Source organism: Metopolophium dirhodum, chromosome 8 (assembly GCF_019925205.1).
Source record: "Metopolophium dirhodum isolate CAU chromosome 8, ASM1992520v1, whole genome shotgun sequence".
NCBI lineage: Eukaryota > Metazoa > Arthropoda > Insecta > Hemiptera > Aphididae > Metopolophium > Metopolophium dirhodum.
The window spans coordinates 6,288,804-6,305,578 of NC_083567.1; the positions used below are offsets into that span (position 1 = coordinate 6,288,804).

Consider the following 16,775-nt stretch of genomic DNA (forward strand, 5'->3'; position numbering starts at 1 on the left):
TGCGAAACAAATGCGTTTCATGCTACCACAAAGCTAGTTTTGAAATTTTATTGTGCATATTTTGCGTTTTTTTGGTTTTTAGGGCATATTTTGCGTTTATTATGGTTTTTAGGGCATATTTTAAATAATTTATAGGTTTACCAATATTTTTTCTTCGACGTTTTTATTTATTTATTTATACATCCAAAATAACGTTGATATTATCGAATATAATATGATACCTGAAAACTTGAGCCTTGACGATTTAGCATACTTTAAATATGCTCCTATAAATTCCGTTGATGTGGAACGTTCTTTTTCGATGTTTAAAGTCCTGTTATCCGACAATAAGAAAAGTTTTAAGTTTGACAATTTGAAAAAACACCTTATTGTCCAATGCAACTTCCAAGGTAAAAATTTGTGTCAATTTTAAATATTTGAAACTAAAATATTTTATTAATTGCTTTTTAGTAGTCGAAGAAGTTGAAAGTTGAAAGTTTTGAAGAAGTATCCAGTTAAGAAAACCCATAAAATAAACCCAAATAATTCAAATAATTAATTGTAAGTTGTTAAATAAAGTTGTAAATAACATTTTTTCATCAAAATAATAAGTACCAACAGAAAAATTCTTATTTTTTATTCAAAAATATCCACTTTAAAATGCATATTTGTTATACTTAAGTGCATATTTTTAATGCATATTTTGTATATTTAAATGCATATTTGGTGACTTTTTAGAGCTACAAGTCCTCTGCCCTAGTAATAACTAATAATACTAATAACCAATAATATATAGCAATGATAATATTATTATTTTTTGTGGGTGGTGGTAGGGGGGCAACGAAGGTTAATAGTGCTGCAGTTTAAAACTGTGTGACTATTAATAATTATCATCTTCATCCTCAAAAATCAAGTTGAACAACTTCTAATAAACGATTGTTCCGTACCGCGGGTGTCATTGTTGGTGCCCAAAACCGTGCCTACCTATATCTGTATGTTATTGTGTACAGTCTTGAATTTCGACCGTAAAGTTATGATCACGCGACGTTGTTAATAATTTCGTAAATTATGACGTTCTGCGTTTACTGCACATAATTTTCAAATAAGATATTTATATTTTTTTTTTTTATTAATGGTGTCGATGCCGGTTTTTCCAATTTTTCGAAATTCTATAAAATTTCAAAATGTTATTTTACACTTAAGTTATTACTTACTACCTCATTTATAATAACTATAATACTTTTCCACCAATCTACAGCACGATACTATTTAGGGGGTGTTGATACGGTGCCCTCAAGAGGACGTCACACCCGCATGTGTGGCTTACACGTCTGACTAATGTACAACATAGCAAGAACTGTTTTGCGCGGGGCAACTTTTCTTGCACCATATTCGTTTGTAGAACTACCAGATTTTCACAACACGCAAAGAAGAACTTTATCTGTGAAACAGCGTGCTTTTTTTTAATAGCACTATCCAATCATTTTTTATAAGCAAATTAAAAAAAAAAACGAAATGTCTCGAAGCAATTAACTTTTATTGTATTTATGTTATCTAAAATATAGACACGCTGTTGCATGGATAATTGTCTACCCCATATGTTCAGAAATTATGGATCCATCACTACTACAAACACAGAAAGCTTAAAGTTGTCCCGCACAAAACAGTTTTTGGTATGTTGTACATTTGTAAGACGGAGACAACACATGCGGATGTGACGTCCTCTTAATTATTATTATTATTATAAATCCGTGAAATCCTTAAGAGGTCGCGTTTGTTGTCTCCGTCTTAAGGTGGCTACACACGTAACTGCAAGCTTGTCAATCATGCACATACAATCTTTTTGTACAAGCATACTTGAGCGTCTGTATGATAATTTTGTGCAAACATTGTGATTGTACAAGCGGAATGAAGATTGATGACACACGTGTGACATGACAGATTTATTGCGTTGGCTTTTATTCGAAACTTTAAACTTTAGATATGAGTAAGTGAAATATCACAAATTAAACATGATCATAATACCTAGGTAAATTTTAGTGCGTGTACCAATACATTAAAAAAAAAAACGTGTAATTTGCGCCATATCTAAATATTAATTTTGGTAAACTGCACCATGGCAAAATTCAAAATTGCAAATGGCCAAACTTTCAATTTAAATTATTGGAATTCACCTGATAAATTAACTGGGGTTACACAAAACGTGAATAAATAACATGGACTATATAATGATTAATAACATGAACAATGAATTTATTATAATATTAGATAAGTACCTATACTCAGTTATACACAAAGTGACATTAAGTAGGTATACCTACAATTATTACAATAGCCTTACATTTTTTAATTTTAGTATATTAGATTCTGAGCGGAGCGAAGAATGTACTGATATTTAACAATGATGTGTGTTTTTTTTTTGTGTCTGTCATCACCTTTTAGGACACTAAAAGTGCTTCGATTTTCTTCAGACTTCGACAGTTATTTTCTATCAGGAAAATGAATCTAGTTGGTAATTTGAGGGGTCAAAAGTAAAAATATTCCAGTAGTTTTCAAAAGCGCCGTGAAAAATAAAATACAAATTAATGAAAAACGGGAATATTTAAGCAAAATCTGTTTTCGAAAAAATCGTTTTTAGTTTTTGGTTCAACTCTAAAACAAATTACTGTACAAATACCTACAACGCGATTTTTACCAAATGTTTATATTGTATTTTCTATGCTCCATAACATTTTCAAAATATTATATCTGATTTTAAGCTGTTTACGGACATTTTCAGTTTCCAATTTATTCCAGTTTAGTTTTTTATTCTATAAATATCAATTCAATTTTATTTGTTTGGTAAAAAGCTTAGAAATGTAATAGAAGGCTTTCAATATTTTATTTCAAAGACATATGAAAAAAATTAAAAATCCATAATCACAATTTTTTTCATAAGTATTTAAAGTTTAAATATTGACAAAATACGTAAAAATGTCGAACATTTTCAAATTATTTTGAGTTAGTAATTCATAAAAAATGTTCTTCTAAGAATTGAAAATATAATACAAAATTCCTCATGAGTTTGTCTACCTTTCTCAAAAAAAAAAAATGTGTACAAGAAAGTCAAATTCAATTTTTATGAGCGTTTGAAGTTCATAATTTTACAACATTTGATATTCACTCGATTTCTCATGTAATGATTTTCTTATTTTATTGTAAATAAAAAACAAATGACTGTAGATATTTGAAAATTTAACTGAATGTTTATATTAGCATTTTCTATACACCATACAATCTTGAAAATATGTTGACACTCTTTAAGCTGTTTACTGACATTTTTAGTTTTTTTTTCTATAAATATCAATAAAATTTTATTCGTTGGGTAAAAAAGCGTGAAAATCAAATGCAAGGCTCCTGATATATTGTTACAATAGCAGTTGAAAAATATTAAAAATTCATTGGCACACATTTTTTTTTATAAGCATTTTAAGTTCGAATTTCGACAAAATTTATCAAATTTATAATTTATTAATTATTTTGTAGTTAAAAATTTATGAAATGTTCGAGTTAAGGATTGAAAATTTAAAACAAGGTTCCATGTAAATAGGTCGTATATAAGTTACTTTATTCGCAATAATATCATCAATTATATATTTGGCTAGTAATATCATAGGTTGACTGACCGTCTTCGCTCAGAATCGTTTTTCTTATTCAATGATATTACCTATATCATTGAATTCAAATTTAACTCCATCTATTACAGTGACCCACTTGTAACCTACTGACTACTGTACAGCAGAACGAAACCCACTTGCCCGCCTTTTCTTTTTTTTGTTGAATTATATATCAATCATGGTGAACTTGATCGATGAATAAAATACATACAAATTAGTTTTAAATCATTTTAAAGTGGAGCAAAATACAATTTTTGTAGGTATAAGTTTGCACAGATTACATAAATGTGCTTTTATCTAGTTCTATGTGGTGCAAATTAAAACCTTAAAAAGTGGCCCAAATTACCAAAATTATATACTTAGATGTGGCGCAAATTGCATATAGATACGCCTGATTAATCCTATTGACCGGTCGTCAATAGTCGAGCAGCCATTTATATTATTATTAGGGCTGCGCGGTTATTTTGAATATAATCGATTATTTTCTATACCTGATATATAATAATTGATACAATCAGAATTCGATATTAATCGAAAGTATAATATTATTGGATCATTAATCAGTTAATTACCTAGGTAACTAACCTAACCTAATCAATTTAATTATTTACCTACCTACCTTATCATCGACAACATGGGTATAAAATAATCGCACAGCCTCATTATTTATGATACCTACGACGTACCTCAACATCCCGCTGCCAAGCACGATCATAACACTGACGATATATATGCAAAACACACTGGTGTTGTAAGGGTTCCTGGATATGGCCATCACGGCGACGACCAGCTGTTCGGCGAATAGGTAGCAGCTCAACAGCACGGCCGCAAACAGACTCAATTCCGTCCAGTCGTCGAACTTCATCAGGCTTGACAAAAACAAACATGAATGAAATTATAACTGAAAATCCCGTCGTTGTATTGTATTATTATATTAAGCGAATGCCAAATACAATTCTATAATATAATATAATAAATATAACAGGCATTATCATTTATCAGCCCCTGCAGGTTAAATAGAAATCTGAAATATAGGGGTTAATATAGGGGTTATATTTGGTATATATAGTAAAGTTGTTCGGTACTTCGGTGTAAATGTATGGTATTTAAGTCCAACAATATGTAAATGCTAAATTGCTGATTTCAAAACCCATACCTACATTTAAAAATACGTAGAGGGTCGAGGGACGATCGTAGAAAATGTGTGCAAGCTTATTGATTATTCAATTGAAATCGGGACATTACAAATCGTGATTAGTGATGATAGTGATAACGAATTAAAAACTGATTGATTGTATTACAGGCTAGAGTACAACTAGGTACTATACGTAGCTTAATAAACAGTAAACATAGGCGAAATTTGGATGACGGGGGAGTTAATCGTCCCAAGTTTTGAAATTAGCACCCACATGGCCACATAATTTATGCCATCTTGGGACCAACTAAAAAAAAATAAGAGACTTAAGCATCCGCAGTTTTTTCATTGTAATAGAGCCACTGCTACTACATAGAGTCTAAATCTAAAATACTAAGTTTCCGACATTAGGATCTGGCCAGTAGACGGACTGCCACGGCAAAGATTCCGAGAGACCTAGCGGTCCAGATCAAACACATATCAAAGTCGGCTTCTCCAAATGCCGAGTCAGGCCGAGGACTTTCCCCCCGGGAGGATGCTTTAAATGCCAGAGATTTGGGCACAACGCGAGTAAGTGCTCATCCACCGAGGACAGGACTGGCGCATGCTGGAGGTGCGGGGCAACCGGCCACAGCATGAAAGTCTGCCAAGAACTGGATGATCGATGTCTCCTGTGTTGACGAGCAGGGCAGCCCAAATAAAGCCATAAGCCAGGGACCGGCGCCTGCCCAGCAAGGAAGTTGGCAGCTAGACAGACTACAGCTCAAGTCCCAACTACGACATAGTAATAAGACGCCATATGCAATATTGTTTTGTATTTTCATAGTGAGCCCCCTGAGCAATGCGCTCCCTGGCAGACATATAGCGATAGCTGAGGAAAGTCTTCCAGGTCGCGGGAGCTAAGGCCAGATGCTATTGATGTATTACCATGTTTTTATGTCAATAAACGATGGGGGCCGGGGAGCTGTAATGCAAATTAGGAGCAAACAATGGAATTTATCTACCAATTGTTCAATTTTTTTTTCACGGTTCTCAGCTGATGTTTATACGCTCTATACCTACATTACAATTTACATGCGTTAATCAGCTGAGTATAGGCGTCAACAAATCGAACACATAATAATGTACCTATATATATATATATATTATAAATACTGTTATTTATAATTGTTTTACTAAGTAGATATTTAAATTTTCTGCCTATAATATACACCATATAAATTATAAAATATTCGTTATGTATGCAATGTCCGGTACTCACTGGTACAGTATGGCTGACGATCCGGAGACGGTGAGAAAAGCGAGTGGCAACGAGAAAGTGAAATAACTGACGAGGAAAAGTGGTCCGTTGTACGTGCCATCTTGGTTTTCCTGATAGTATCGTGTCCTGTGAGGAGCGACTGAAACCATGAAAACATACATTTCATCATCCGTACGTAATCACTAATCACTAAACATAATAATATTGTATACGTGGGATTCGATTGTATAATATAATATATATATATATTTTTATTATTATTATGATTCATTTTTACCATGGTTGAAAATATTTTAAGATAATATATTATGTATTTACCTGATAATTATCTTTTTATAATTGGACTCGCCGTGGTCCAAGACCGTTGCGCGTCACGCGCTCGTGTTTTATATTTTAATTATTGTTATTTATTTTTTTATCATCAAATCGACGACGTCGACACTCCTCAGTCCTCGTAATTTGTGTATAGTAGTGTATATATGGTATTAGGTTATAAACTATATGCACACTGGTTCACTGCTACTTACTAGTTAGTAGTTAGTTACTATATAGTTATAGCCGGTTAACCAGTTAGCCACGGTTCGTTTGTATAGAAAGTGTCGTGAGATTCCTCGTTAGCGGTGTCTTCTCATGTTAAATATAAATGTCAAACCGGACATGATTTTCTTTTTTTTTTTTTTATTAAAAACATAATATAAGTCTTACAGTTTTTAGATAGTCATGAAATGAGCAAATTGCCTGATGACATACGCGAATGTGGTTGGTACTTACATATAAATATTGAGTTTTTTCATAGCGTAGGTCGCAGGATCAAAAAGATCACGACACCAAGGTCTTTTAAAAAGGCAAGGAGGGTTGTTAGAAATTATAATAGAGTATTACGTATGAGATTACCGAGTGGTGGAATAGACGTTTTTGTTGTGAGTCAAATGGTCTATAGATTCAATATTTAGGTGTTGGGACCTTATATTGTGTTAGAAACAAATCATAAGTAGCAGAAGTGATTTTATATTGATTGGAAATCCTCTATATTGTTTTTAATTGGGTATAATTTTCTTAAAACATAATTCTCGAAACTTTCTCTCATTATAGACTTTTGGATGTGTATTGGACGATAACGTTTTAAACTTCGACGGCAGTATAAGTAATTGGTGTAGTCTGTAGCCAATAGCCATATAGGCATATTTCTTTTTCTTCAAATTACTCGAAAACAATTAAGTACCCATATTCGATAATAATTATAGTAATTCAGGAACATAATATACACATGCATTAAAACAAACGATTATAACAACGACAGATAGTGCGCGTATGTCTTCAAAAAACAAATTATGTTGGATCAACTAGTCACAACTTTAAGAAGTTCAACGTATTACCAGTGGACCTTGTATTCAAAAAAATTCCTAAATTATGGGTGGTTAAAAATTTAGATCAGTGTGGGTTGATAAAAATTAAATTAATAATAAAAGAACTTTACGATCTTACGATGCTAAAATTTCACTGTTTAAAAAATCAATTGGTCAACAATTTGTTAATTATCTTGGTGCTAAATATTACAATTCTACGCCTCTCTCTATAAAGAAGAATATTTATATTAACTACAAACATAATAATGTTAAAAAAATAATTGTAGAATGGTTATTTGTATCTTTAAATATAACTGAGGTTAACTTTATTTATTTTTGTTTTTAAAAATGTTCTTTCTTTCTTTTTTTCTTTTTTCTTTTTTCTCTCTTTCTCTATTGTATAATTACCTAGGTACGAATAATTGTATTTAATTTTAGTTTTTAAGTATAAGTATTAATTTTGTAACTCTCTATCTTCGCCACAAGCACAGCTTACAGAAGATAGATAATTCAAATGTATAATGTATAATTGTATAAAAAAAAAAAAATTGCATACAGTATATAATATTATATGCTCGATAATTTTTTTCTGGATTGTTGGGATAATATCTTATTACTTTATATTTAGTTTTTTAAGCATTTCGTCATCGTTATTTTCTTTACATCAATGTACCTTCGTTATGTACTTTTATGTCGTTACTCATTATTGTATAATAATTACTTACACGTGTACGCCGTAGTGAATATCGAAGTCAAATACGTCGTCGTTATGCACGTCAACAGCAGACCGCTGCGGGACATGAACGTCGTCTGGTAGTCCTAAATGGTACAAATGTGAAAATTATACTCTACTAAATTCAGGGGAATGGAATAATGCAACACCGTCGGCTACTTACCTTAATGTCGTGGAAAAATATCCAAACCAATAGGAACGCGATGGGCATGGCGATGAGTCGTGCTGCCAAGTAGAACAGAGCTTGCCAGGAACATCCGAAAGTGGATGCGAACTGGCGTCTAAAAAGTATATAGTTTTTTAATTAAAGGCTTTACCATGAAATTGAAGCGAAGTAGATAATATTTTATGGGTCGATATTATGCTGATGTTATCGCTTATGTATTGTAGATGTTAAAGGCGACAAAAGTTTTTTCATCCTCTCCCCTTCATTTAAAAATAAGGCTATCGTCGTTTTTATCTGCACTACTTGTATAATATAACATTATGTTTAAAAATATATATTTTAGTGAAATTCGGTTAGCTGATTTTCAATAAAAACCATAACATTTATTTTCGAACAATAATTATTTTTATTGCGGATAGCCAATTAGAATAGGTACCTATTTACTACCTAGTATACCTTTTTTACAAATCTATTGCCATGTAACAACCAATGGCTAAAATTTAAATTGTTTATAAAACAATCGCAACCCCTCAAAATCTTGGGTCTAATCCTCTCATATATATTCTGTGCTCACGCACAGTAACTTGTTAGTTATTATTTGTTATATAAACGAATAAACTATTAATTTTCAAAGGACGATAGGTATAACGAAAGACGGCCGAGAATACTCATAAATGATGATTTATTTACAAAATATAGGTACTATTAGCTTAGTATGTATATATTATAAATATATATTATTATGATGTTCTATATAAATATGCTGCAAAATAAACTATAAAAATAGTATACGCGTAATTCATGTTTAATATTTGCATTCTAATTTATTAATATGTGTCCAGACGTCCGGTTAATTATTGTTGTTATTATTTAGTATGTTATTAAATGTAGTATACACTACTTATAGGCTATAGCTATATAGTTTATGCATTCATGCCGGGTCAATTACAGGTATATTATAAGTTTGTACCAAGTTGTGTAAGAGTATCCCGCGGGAACATTTTTTTTAGACAATCGTGTTAGCATCACCTACATTTCAGCGGTTGAAATCAGAACAATAATTCTGTTGACACGACATAGATTTTTTCGCTAAAGAGAATGGTGGTTGCCATTTACAACAATATTATTATACTATCCCGAGGTGGAATAATAAATCTATGACAGTACCTATATAATATTATATAGTACGTAAAAATACATTCGTGGGAAAACATTAACGATACAATTGATCGGGTCAGTTGAGTAAATAATTTATAATATTAACTACTTATATATTATTATAGTATACAATACCGATAAGATCAATTTAGGTATTAATGTATTGTGATGTTGCTGTTTGTGTAGAAGATTATAATTTTGTTTTAAACTACAAATATAGCTGTATAAGGTCAGACGTTGCCACGTTGGTGGTTGGTTTAGATCGATATTAAGCATTACCATAATACCAACAATCAATTATTACTTTGAATCATTAACTAAAGACATAAATTTATACTTAAGGAGATTCGATACCGTGATTTTCTGTTTTTGTCTAACACATGCACGACATAGTATTTTAAACGTGTTTTTTGCCAAACATTCCAATTGATCTATTGAAGCGATAAGAATTCTGAAAACAGATTTGAATTTATCGTCAAGTTTACTTGTAATCGACTTTCCCACATGTTTGATATTATTCCCCAAATTCCTAAAAATGTCATATTAAGAAAGAGTATTTAAAAATTGTTGTATTTTAATTTTGGAAAGTTAAAATCAAAAAATCAAAAATGTGGGAAAGTCAATTTCAAGTAGACTTGACGTCAAATTCAAATCTGTTTTTAGAATTCTTATCGCTTCATTAGATCAATTGGTATGATTGGCAAAGAACCAGTCTAAAATCCTATGTCGCGTGTGTGTTAGACAAAAACAGAAAATCACGGTATCGAATCCCCTTAAATACGTTGGTAATTTTACTGTATTAGGTTACTGCAGAAAGCAGTAGTCTTCAGCCAGTAGTGCTATGTAACATACAATTAGCAAGTGGATATCAATATATCATAAATTTTGAGAAGGATTTTGAGATATTCAGTACATTTTATTACAATTTATCGATGTTTTGTAAAAACTGAACATGATAAAATATTCCAATTTTCCTATAACATTTTTTTTTCCCGAATTTAATTTACTAGGTAGGTTATAACACCGGTAAACTACAGTATGCGTACATGTATTGTTATTAAAATTTAACTGTGCGGGTACTAAAGAAAACATATTTTTTCCTCTACTATACAAGCCGAAAAACTAACGGTGAATATTCTAAATGTGCTCTCTATATGAACGAAAACGTACCTAATGGGTTTTTTTGTGATTGGATTCGTTAGAAAATTGTAAATATGTGTATGTATGGGTATTTATTATGCGGCACGAGTACAACAATAATAATAATAATGTTTGTGATTCGAAAAAACTACATTTCACAGCTCTATTTAGTATGAAATAACTGCAGTTGTAATGTTTTTCTTTATAAATACTTTTGTTATTGAATACAAATGTATTATTATTTTTAGGTAAGTATATAGCATTGCTACAGAGTGTAATGATTTTGTTTCGTTTCGGTGTCGTAAAAAAACGTAAAATGAGCGGCGACGGCATTGCAAATTTGACGTTCGTTGTTCGACGGCAATAATGGGTCATTGTTGCGAAATCGAGCGAGTCGTGTCATAAATGTAAAGAAAAACCTATCGGTTATGACTCGCGGTGTGTAATCGTTTTTTCTCTGGGTGTACGATAAAAAAATATACAATTATAAATCGTCAATCGTTCGCCGAACCGAATAACGTGTTACGTGTTCATATTATATTGTATATTATTTCTGCTGCGACTTACTGGTATAACGTCATTCCGATTTGTGTGGTCGAAGACCCCTGTGCCGAATATGGATACGGATGTGAGTTGGGTTGGTGGTCATTGGGCGGTGACCCGAGGAGCACAGACATTGCAGACGACTTCCTGTAGGGCGCCCCTTCCATTTTAAACTTCTCCACCAGCGCCACGATTTGTGCATTGGACTCGACAAACCTCTCGCGAGATCGTCGATCTACCGTTGACAAACACACTGTGAACAGATTACGGATGATCGATCGCTCGCATAGTACATTTCGTATAATATATTATATTATTATCATATTATGTCCTGCGACGTGCGATTTCGAAAACCTAAAAACATATCCGGTGCAGTGGTTGTTCAGCTGTAGTATTTTTTTTTTAATTAAACATTTACAATAAAAAAAAATATTATCATTATTATTTATGGATATTGGACATGATCAACGATAATTTTTTTTTTATATTGCTGACTTTTATATATTAACTATATTGAGTAACCGAATAGAATGCATAAGATTTAAAAATGTCCATAAATAATCACCGACTTAGCATTTAGTTTTATAATAAATATTGTGCCTATATACGTCAAATCATGTGACATTAATAACGAGATCTTCCAAGATTATCATTTTTGTGTATAGATTAACCTGCGTATTATCTATGGTTTTGTTCGAAATTATGCAAGCACGACTTATACATTGGCGATTAGTTACAGATGTTTTTGCATGGATCTAATTTGTTGTCTCAAATTATTAACGTATGATGAAAATTTAACTACCTGCGTATTCTTTGAGATCGTTTCAGAAATATTTTCAAATTATAATTTATATTTATATTTATATAATATAATAAATTATTAACTAATAATAATAGTGTAAAATGATTTTTAATATACATATAGTATGCATTTTGTTATAATATAATATACACAACGTTGCTGATGTTTACATTCACCATGACTAAATAGTAAATAATGACCAAATCGCTTAACTTTAAAAAAACGATAGAATTAGCACAATAGCGTCGGATGATTCCAGATTCCATCACATATTATGCGACCTTATCATCGCCACCATTATAGGCAACCGTGATTTAAGTACGCTATTATATTGAATACATTTTAGTATTTTACCTATATACCTATACACTATATATTTACCTTAATAAAATTATTTTTATGACTGACTTAAATAATCATACCAATTGTTTAAAACCTGGAAATGTATTAGACGTACCTATTTTGAGTTCTAACTAAACCTCAATATTTTAATGTACACATATTGCAATATAAATTATAACTTAAAGGTTATAGTTTTATAGGTATTTCAACAAATTCAATACGTCATGTAATATAAATTATTAAATACAAAATATCATATATCCAGTATAGTATAAATATTAAAATTGGAAAATTGTAATTATATTTTTAATTTATCATAGTATAAATGTATAATAGTAACTATAAGAGTTCAAAATAATTAACTTTTACTCTGGGCCAAAGACAACTTCTTACACACTGCCACACTGCGGATCTTCATACTAGAAGATTGCCAATTCCTATAGTATCTATATTAAATACCTAGGTACATATGTTTAACATCGTTTTAGGTTTCTAAACATAAGTTTAGATGACCTTATATGAGTTATATTCCTCGATCTCCAGTGTGTCCGTCCGTTAGTTACTTATTAGTACATAGTTACGATTGTTGATATTAAGATAATATTTATTTACTGTCCGTTCTACTTTTTGTATTACTTAATTACGATTGTTAGTATTAAGATAATTACTTATTTTCACTATATAATATATTTAATATAGATTCATACTAGCCAAAATATACTACCAAAGTATTAAGATTACCAAATTCTGTTTAAAATCTATATTTGGAATTATAGTTAGGTAATTACATTGTATTAAAAATTAAAATACGTTTGGAAACATTACAATGGCATATCATAATAATTTTTATATAAGGGGAGCGGAGTGGTCGAGCGTACTAAGGCGTTGGTGGCGTCGATGGCGACGCGCACCGACACCGGTTCGATCCCGGCCACGGGTGGCATTTTTCTTCGGGCAGTCACGGTGTCCGGAGAGAGAGGCCGCCATCCGGGCATGGCAGATACCTACGGGTGCCTACTAGAAAATTCTGCCAAACACAAAAACGTGTTCCTCCAACCGTTCCTCACCGTACCAAAAATCCTACAGTACCATCCTACAGCTAATGGCCTCAGTTGCCGGGCTTAAGACCAAAAAAAATAAAAATATTATATTATTCAGTTATATGATATTGTACAATCAGTAATGCTTTACGTTGGTATGTAGAGTAACTTATTTTGGTTAATGTTTAACTGTAAACATGCATGCATTATAAACACATTAATACATTGTGCTCATATAGTATTATAAGATATTAAAATGAAAAATATCCACGTTACATTATTAAATTATCAAAGCAATTTAAATTGCAATGGTTATTAAATATTTTACGGTGACCAGCGTCCAGAACAAGAACAACGCTATGTACCTATATATGATATACTTACGCAGATAATATGTATATGAGGTAGGTAGCTGGTACTATTATAAATATTATATATTTTATATGTGAATGTATATTATAATGTGCATGTACAATCATAAACATGTACCAACATTTATGCATTTAGGTAAGCTATTATGAAGATGAGGCAATCAATAACAACCTACTATTTTATAATATCTAAATGCCTTATATACGATTATTGCATAAAACATTCTTCAATAACACGATTAACCGTAATAAGATTAACCCACATGATTATTTTGAAAACATTGAACTTTTTCAAATGTTTTTTAAATGTAATAAATATTTTATAGTCATATCAAGACACGCGTAATATTGTCTATGCCAAATGTGTATGGAATTTCAAAAATAATTTTCTTTGCTAAACATAAAATATAATATGGTGTGTAAGTATTTTACATCATAGTTTAAAATCCATATAACTTTCTTGCTACAATGTAGTATGTTGTATCTGTATTGACTGGATATGATATGTCATTCATAGAATAAATCTAATTAACATTTTAAAATATATTTTATAAACGTGCCGAATAATGTATTAGTTTAAATTTGTGTTTTTACAAGTTGTAGTTAATTCTTTTGTATACTACTATACTATTAGTATCCCTATTACTGAAAGATAAAATAAAAATGTTTTCAGTAAGCCTTGTGCAATTGGCTGTTTATTAGTACTGTATAGACGTATAGTGTGTTTGCCTTTACTGATCGTTACAATTGAGTATAATATGCGATATGAGCCATTGAAGAATATAGATACTTAGTAGATAGGACAGACAGTGTCATTTCAGTTTTTAAGAGGGGGGTAAAATTTTTGACCCATAATAAAACTGAAAAAAACCGCTCGCTAACAATATTACTTTACAATTGCATTTTTATCTTAATAGCATTCTTACATTATTTTATACTTAGTACTTACTAGTAACTAGTTACTAATTTACTATCGCGGTTACCTGAGATAACCATGGTTAATGGTTATTGGTTACTATCATAGGCATAAATAACCCATCTTTTGAAAGATAACAATGACTAAATAATTAATACATAATATATAGAGGGTACCTAAATATATTACCTATTAGCTATTATATGTAGGCCCAAAACGCGGCCATACGCGGCCCGACAATGACAAGGGAGGGGGCTAACGTGCTGAAGCCCCCCTCTCCATCGCCCATATTATTATTACTTTAAAAAAAAAATATTTATCAAGTTTCAACTGTCAACTATAGTAAGCAAGACGTAAATTTCATATACGTCTTACCAGAATGAATTCATTTTTGAAAAACATTGTATTTGCATACCAATTTTCCTAAAATTATCTGTAACTTTTTGGTAAAAGTATGAACTACTTGTATGAAATACATTTTATTAATTTTTCTAGTCTTAGCTATATTATATTTTATATTTTATAAATTTCGAACTAAAACTTTAACAAATTGGAGTGGTCCGGCGGCCAATGTTCAGCCATAATACTTAAAACTAATAACTATACATAATAACTTATATATAGTTTTAGTTGAAAAATATATTTTACTCACAATAGTACATAAGCGGATTTTCCATTTCTGGACACGGAAAGCCAACCGCTCGGAAATAGTCCAACATCATTCTAGTCGGTCCCGCGTAAACCAAGTCACCCAAACACAAGTAAGCAACGCGTTCGAGAAACGGAAAAACATCCGATCTTGGTTTTTCCATAGTGAGTATTACAGCCCGCCCTCTGCGCTTTGCGTGGCTGCTAACCATAGACACTACTAAGTACGTAGTCAACGGGTCCAATCCAGCGGTCGGCTCGTCCAACAACAATAACACTGTTGTGCAAAAATATTCCACATTATTATGTATAACATATTATTTAATGTAGGATTTCGTATAGAGCAGTTTTTACCTGGATCTTTGACTAATTGCATCCCGATCACTAGCCGTCTGTACTCACCTTCGGTCAATGCCTCTACACTGTGTCTGGCCACTTGGCTCAGGGCCAAGTCTGCTAACACTTGCCTGACCCTGGAGTCTTTAACGTAACCACTGACCTGTGAGCCGATAGATAAGTTAGCTGCATAGTGTAGCGTTTGCTGTACAGACAACGATGGGACAAGATCAGCTCGGTGGCCAACATATGCACAACATTGGTTAAACATAGCTTGCGTAAGAGGTCTCCCGTCCAAGAGGATTTGACCGCGAGACAGCCCCTTACTTCGTCTGGCAATGACTTCTAAAAGTGCTCGTTTACCACTGCCTATATAAGGTTAAATAATAATTTAAAGTTAATTATATTATAATTTATAATATAATATAGGTATATGAGTACTACCATATTACCATAATACCATCCACGAAACGGTAATATATACCTAATGATATATAAATGTTTACGTAAACAAAGATCAAGGCTAAAAGCGTCAGGCCTTTTGGACTTTATTTCGTAACAATTTTATGTGATTGTTTTAAATAATTAAAATAAAACCGCAATTACTATTATTTCCGTACAAAATATTTTATACTTAATTATATAATTTATAATAAATAGGATAAATTAATTTAATAATTGTGCTTATAAAAATTACTATCATATGATATTTTTAATTTGAGCTAATAAATCATGAGTATTGAAATTAAATAAGAAGGCGTAAGATGTGTACAATTACAGGACTGTAGGAGTTCAAAATGATTTAATTGCATCCCTCACGCCTCTGTTTTTTTTTCATACAGCAATAAAAGTAGGTGGTATCCGGTGATGATCGCTGCAATATTATTATATTTTACCTTTTGATCCCAGTATGGCCATCACTTCGCCAGCTCGAACTTCCAACGTGATATCCTTGAGTATGAGCCCAGTCTGCACGGACCCGAACAGCCTTTGGAAACATGAGGCGGGCTCTACCTGGCCCGTGTGGAATATGTTGTTCAGCTCTAGAGAATAATCGCCACCGATCATTTTGGATGGTTTCATCGTAACTGAACAGCGCGTCAGCAGTCGGCACACAGTTACGTTGCGTATGCAGCACAAGAACTGCTGGACCGAAACCTCTATCCGTTTGTTGGCAGAAGGTCGTTATCACTGTAGCCAACC

The 16,775-nt window shown here is 31.8% G+C and overlaps 1 protein-coding gene across 1 annotated transcript in view; it reads right to left on the bottom strand.

Moving 5' to 3' along the window:
- LOC132949946 (ATP-binding cassette sub-family G member 5) overlaps positions 1-16,714 on the bottom strand; it is a 17,784-nt gene extending 1,070 nt beyond the window's left edge. Inside the window, exons 1-8 of the mRNA XM_061021074.1 lie at positions 16,469-16,714; positions 15,591-15,941; positions 15,241-15,513; positions 11,142-11,370; positions 8,274-8,391; positions 8,103-8,196; positions 6,032-6,170; positions 4,322-4,504 (exon numbers count right to left, since the gene is read on the bottom strand). Of these exons, the coding sequence (XP_060877057.1) occupies positions 4,322-4,504; positions 6,032-6,170; positions 8,103-8,196; positions 8,274-8,391; positions 11,142-11,370; positions 15,241-15,513; positions 15,591-15,941; positions 16,469-16,655 (1,574 nt within the window). The 5' untranslated portion in view covers positions 16,656-16,714. The remainder of the gene's footprint in view (positions 1-4,321; positions 4,505-6,031; positions 6,171-8,102; positions 8,197-8,273; positions 8,392-11,141; positions 11,371-15,240; positions 15,514-15,590; positions 15,942-16,468) is intronic.
- Positions 16,715-16,775: the final 61 nt, after the last annotated feature.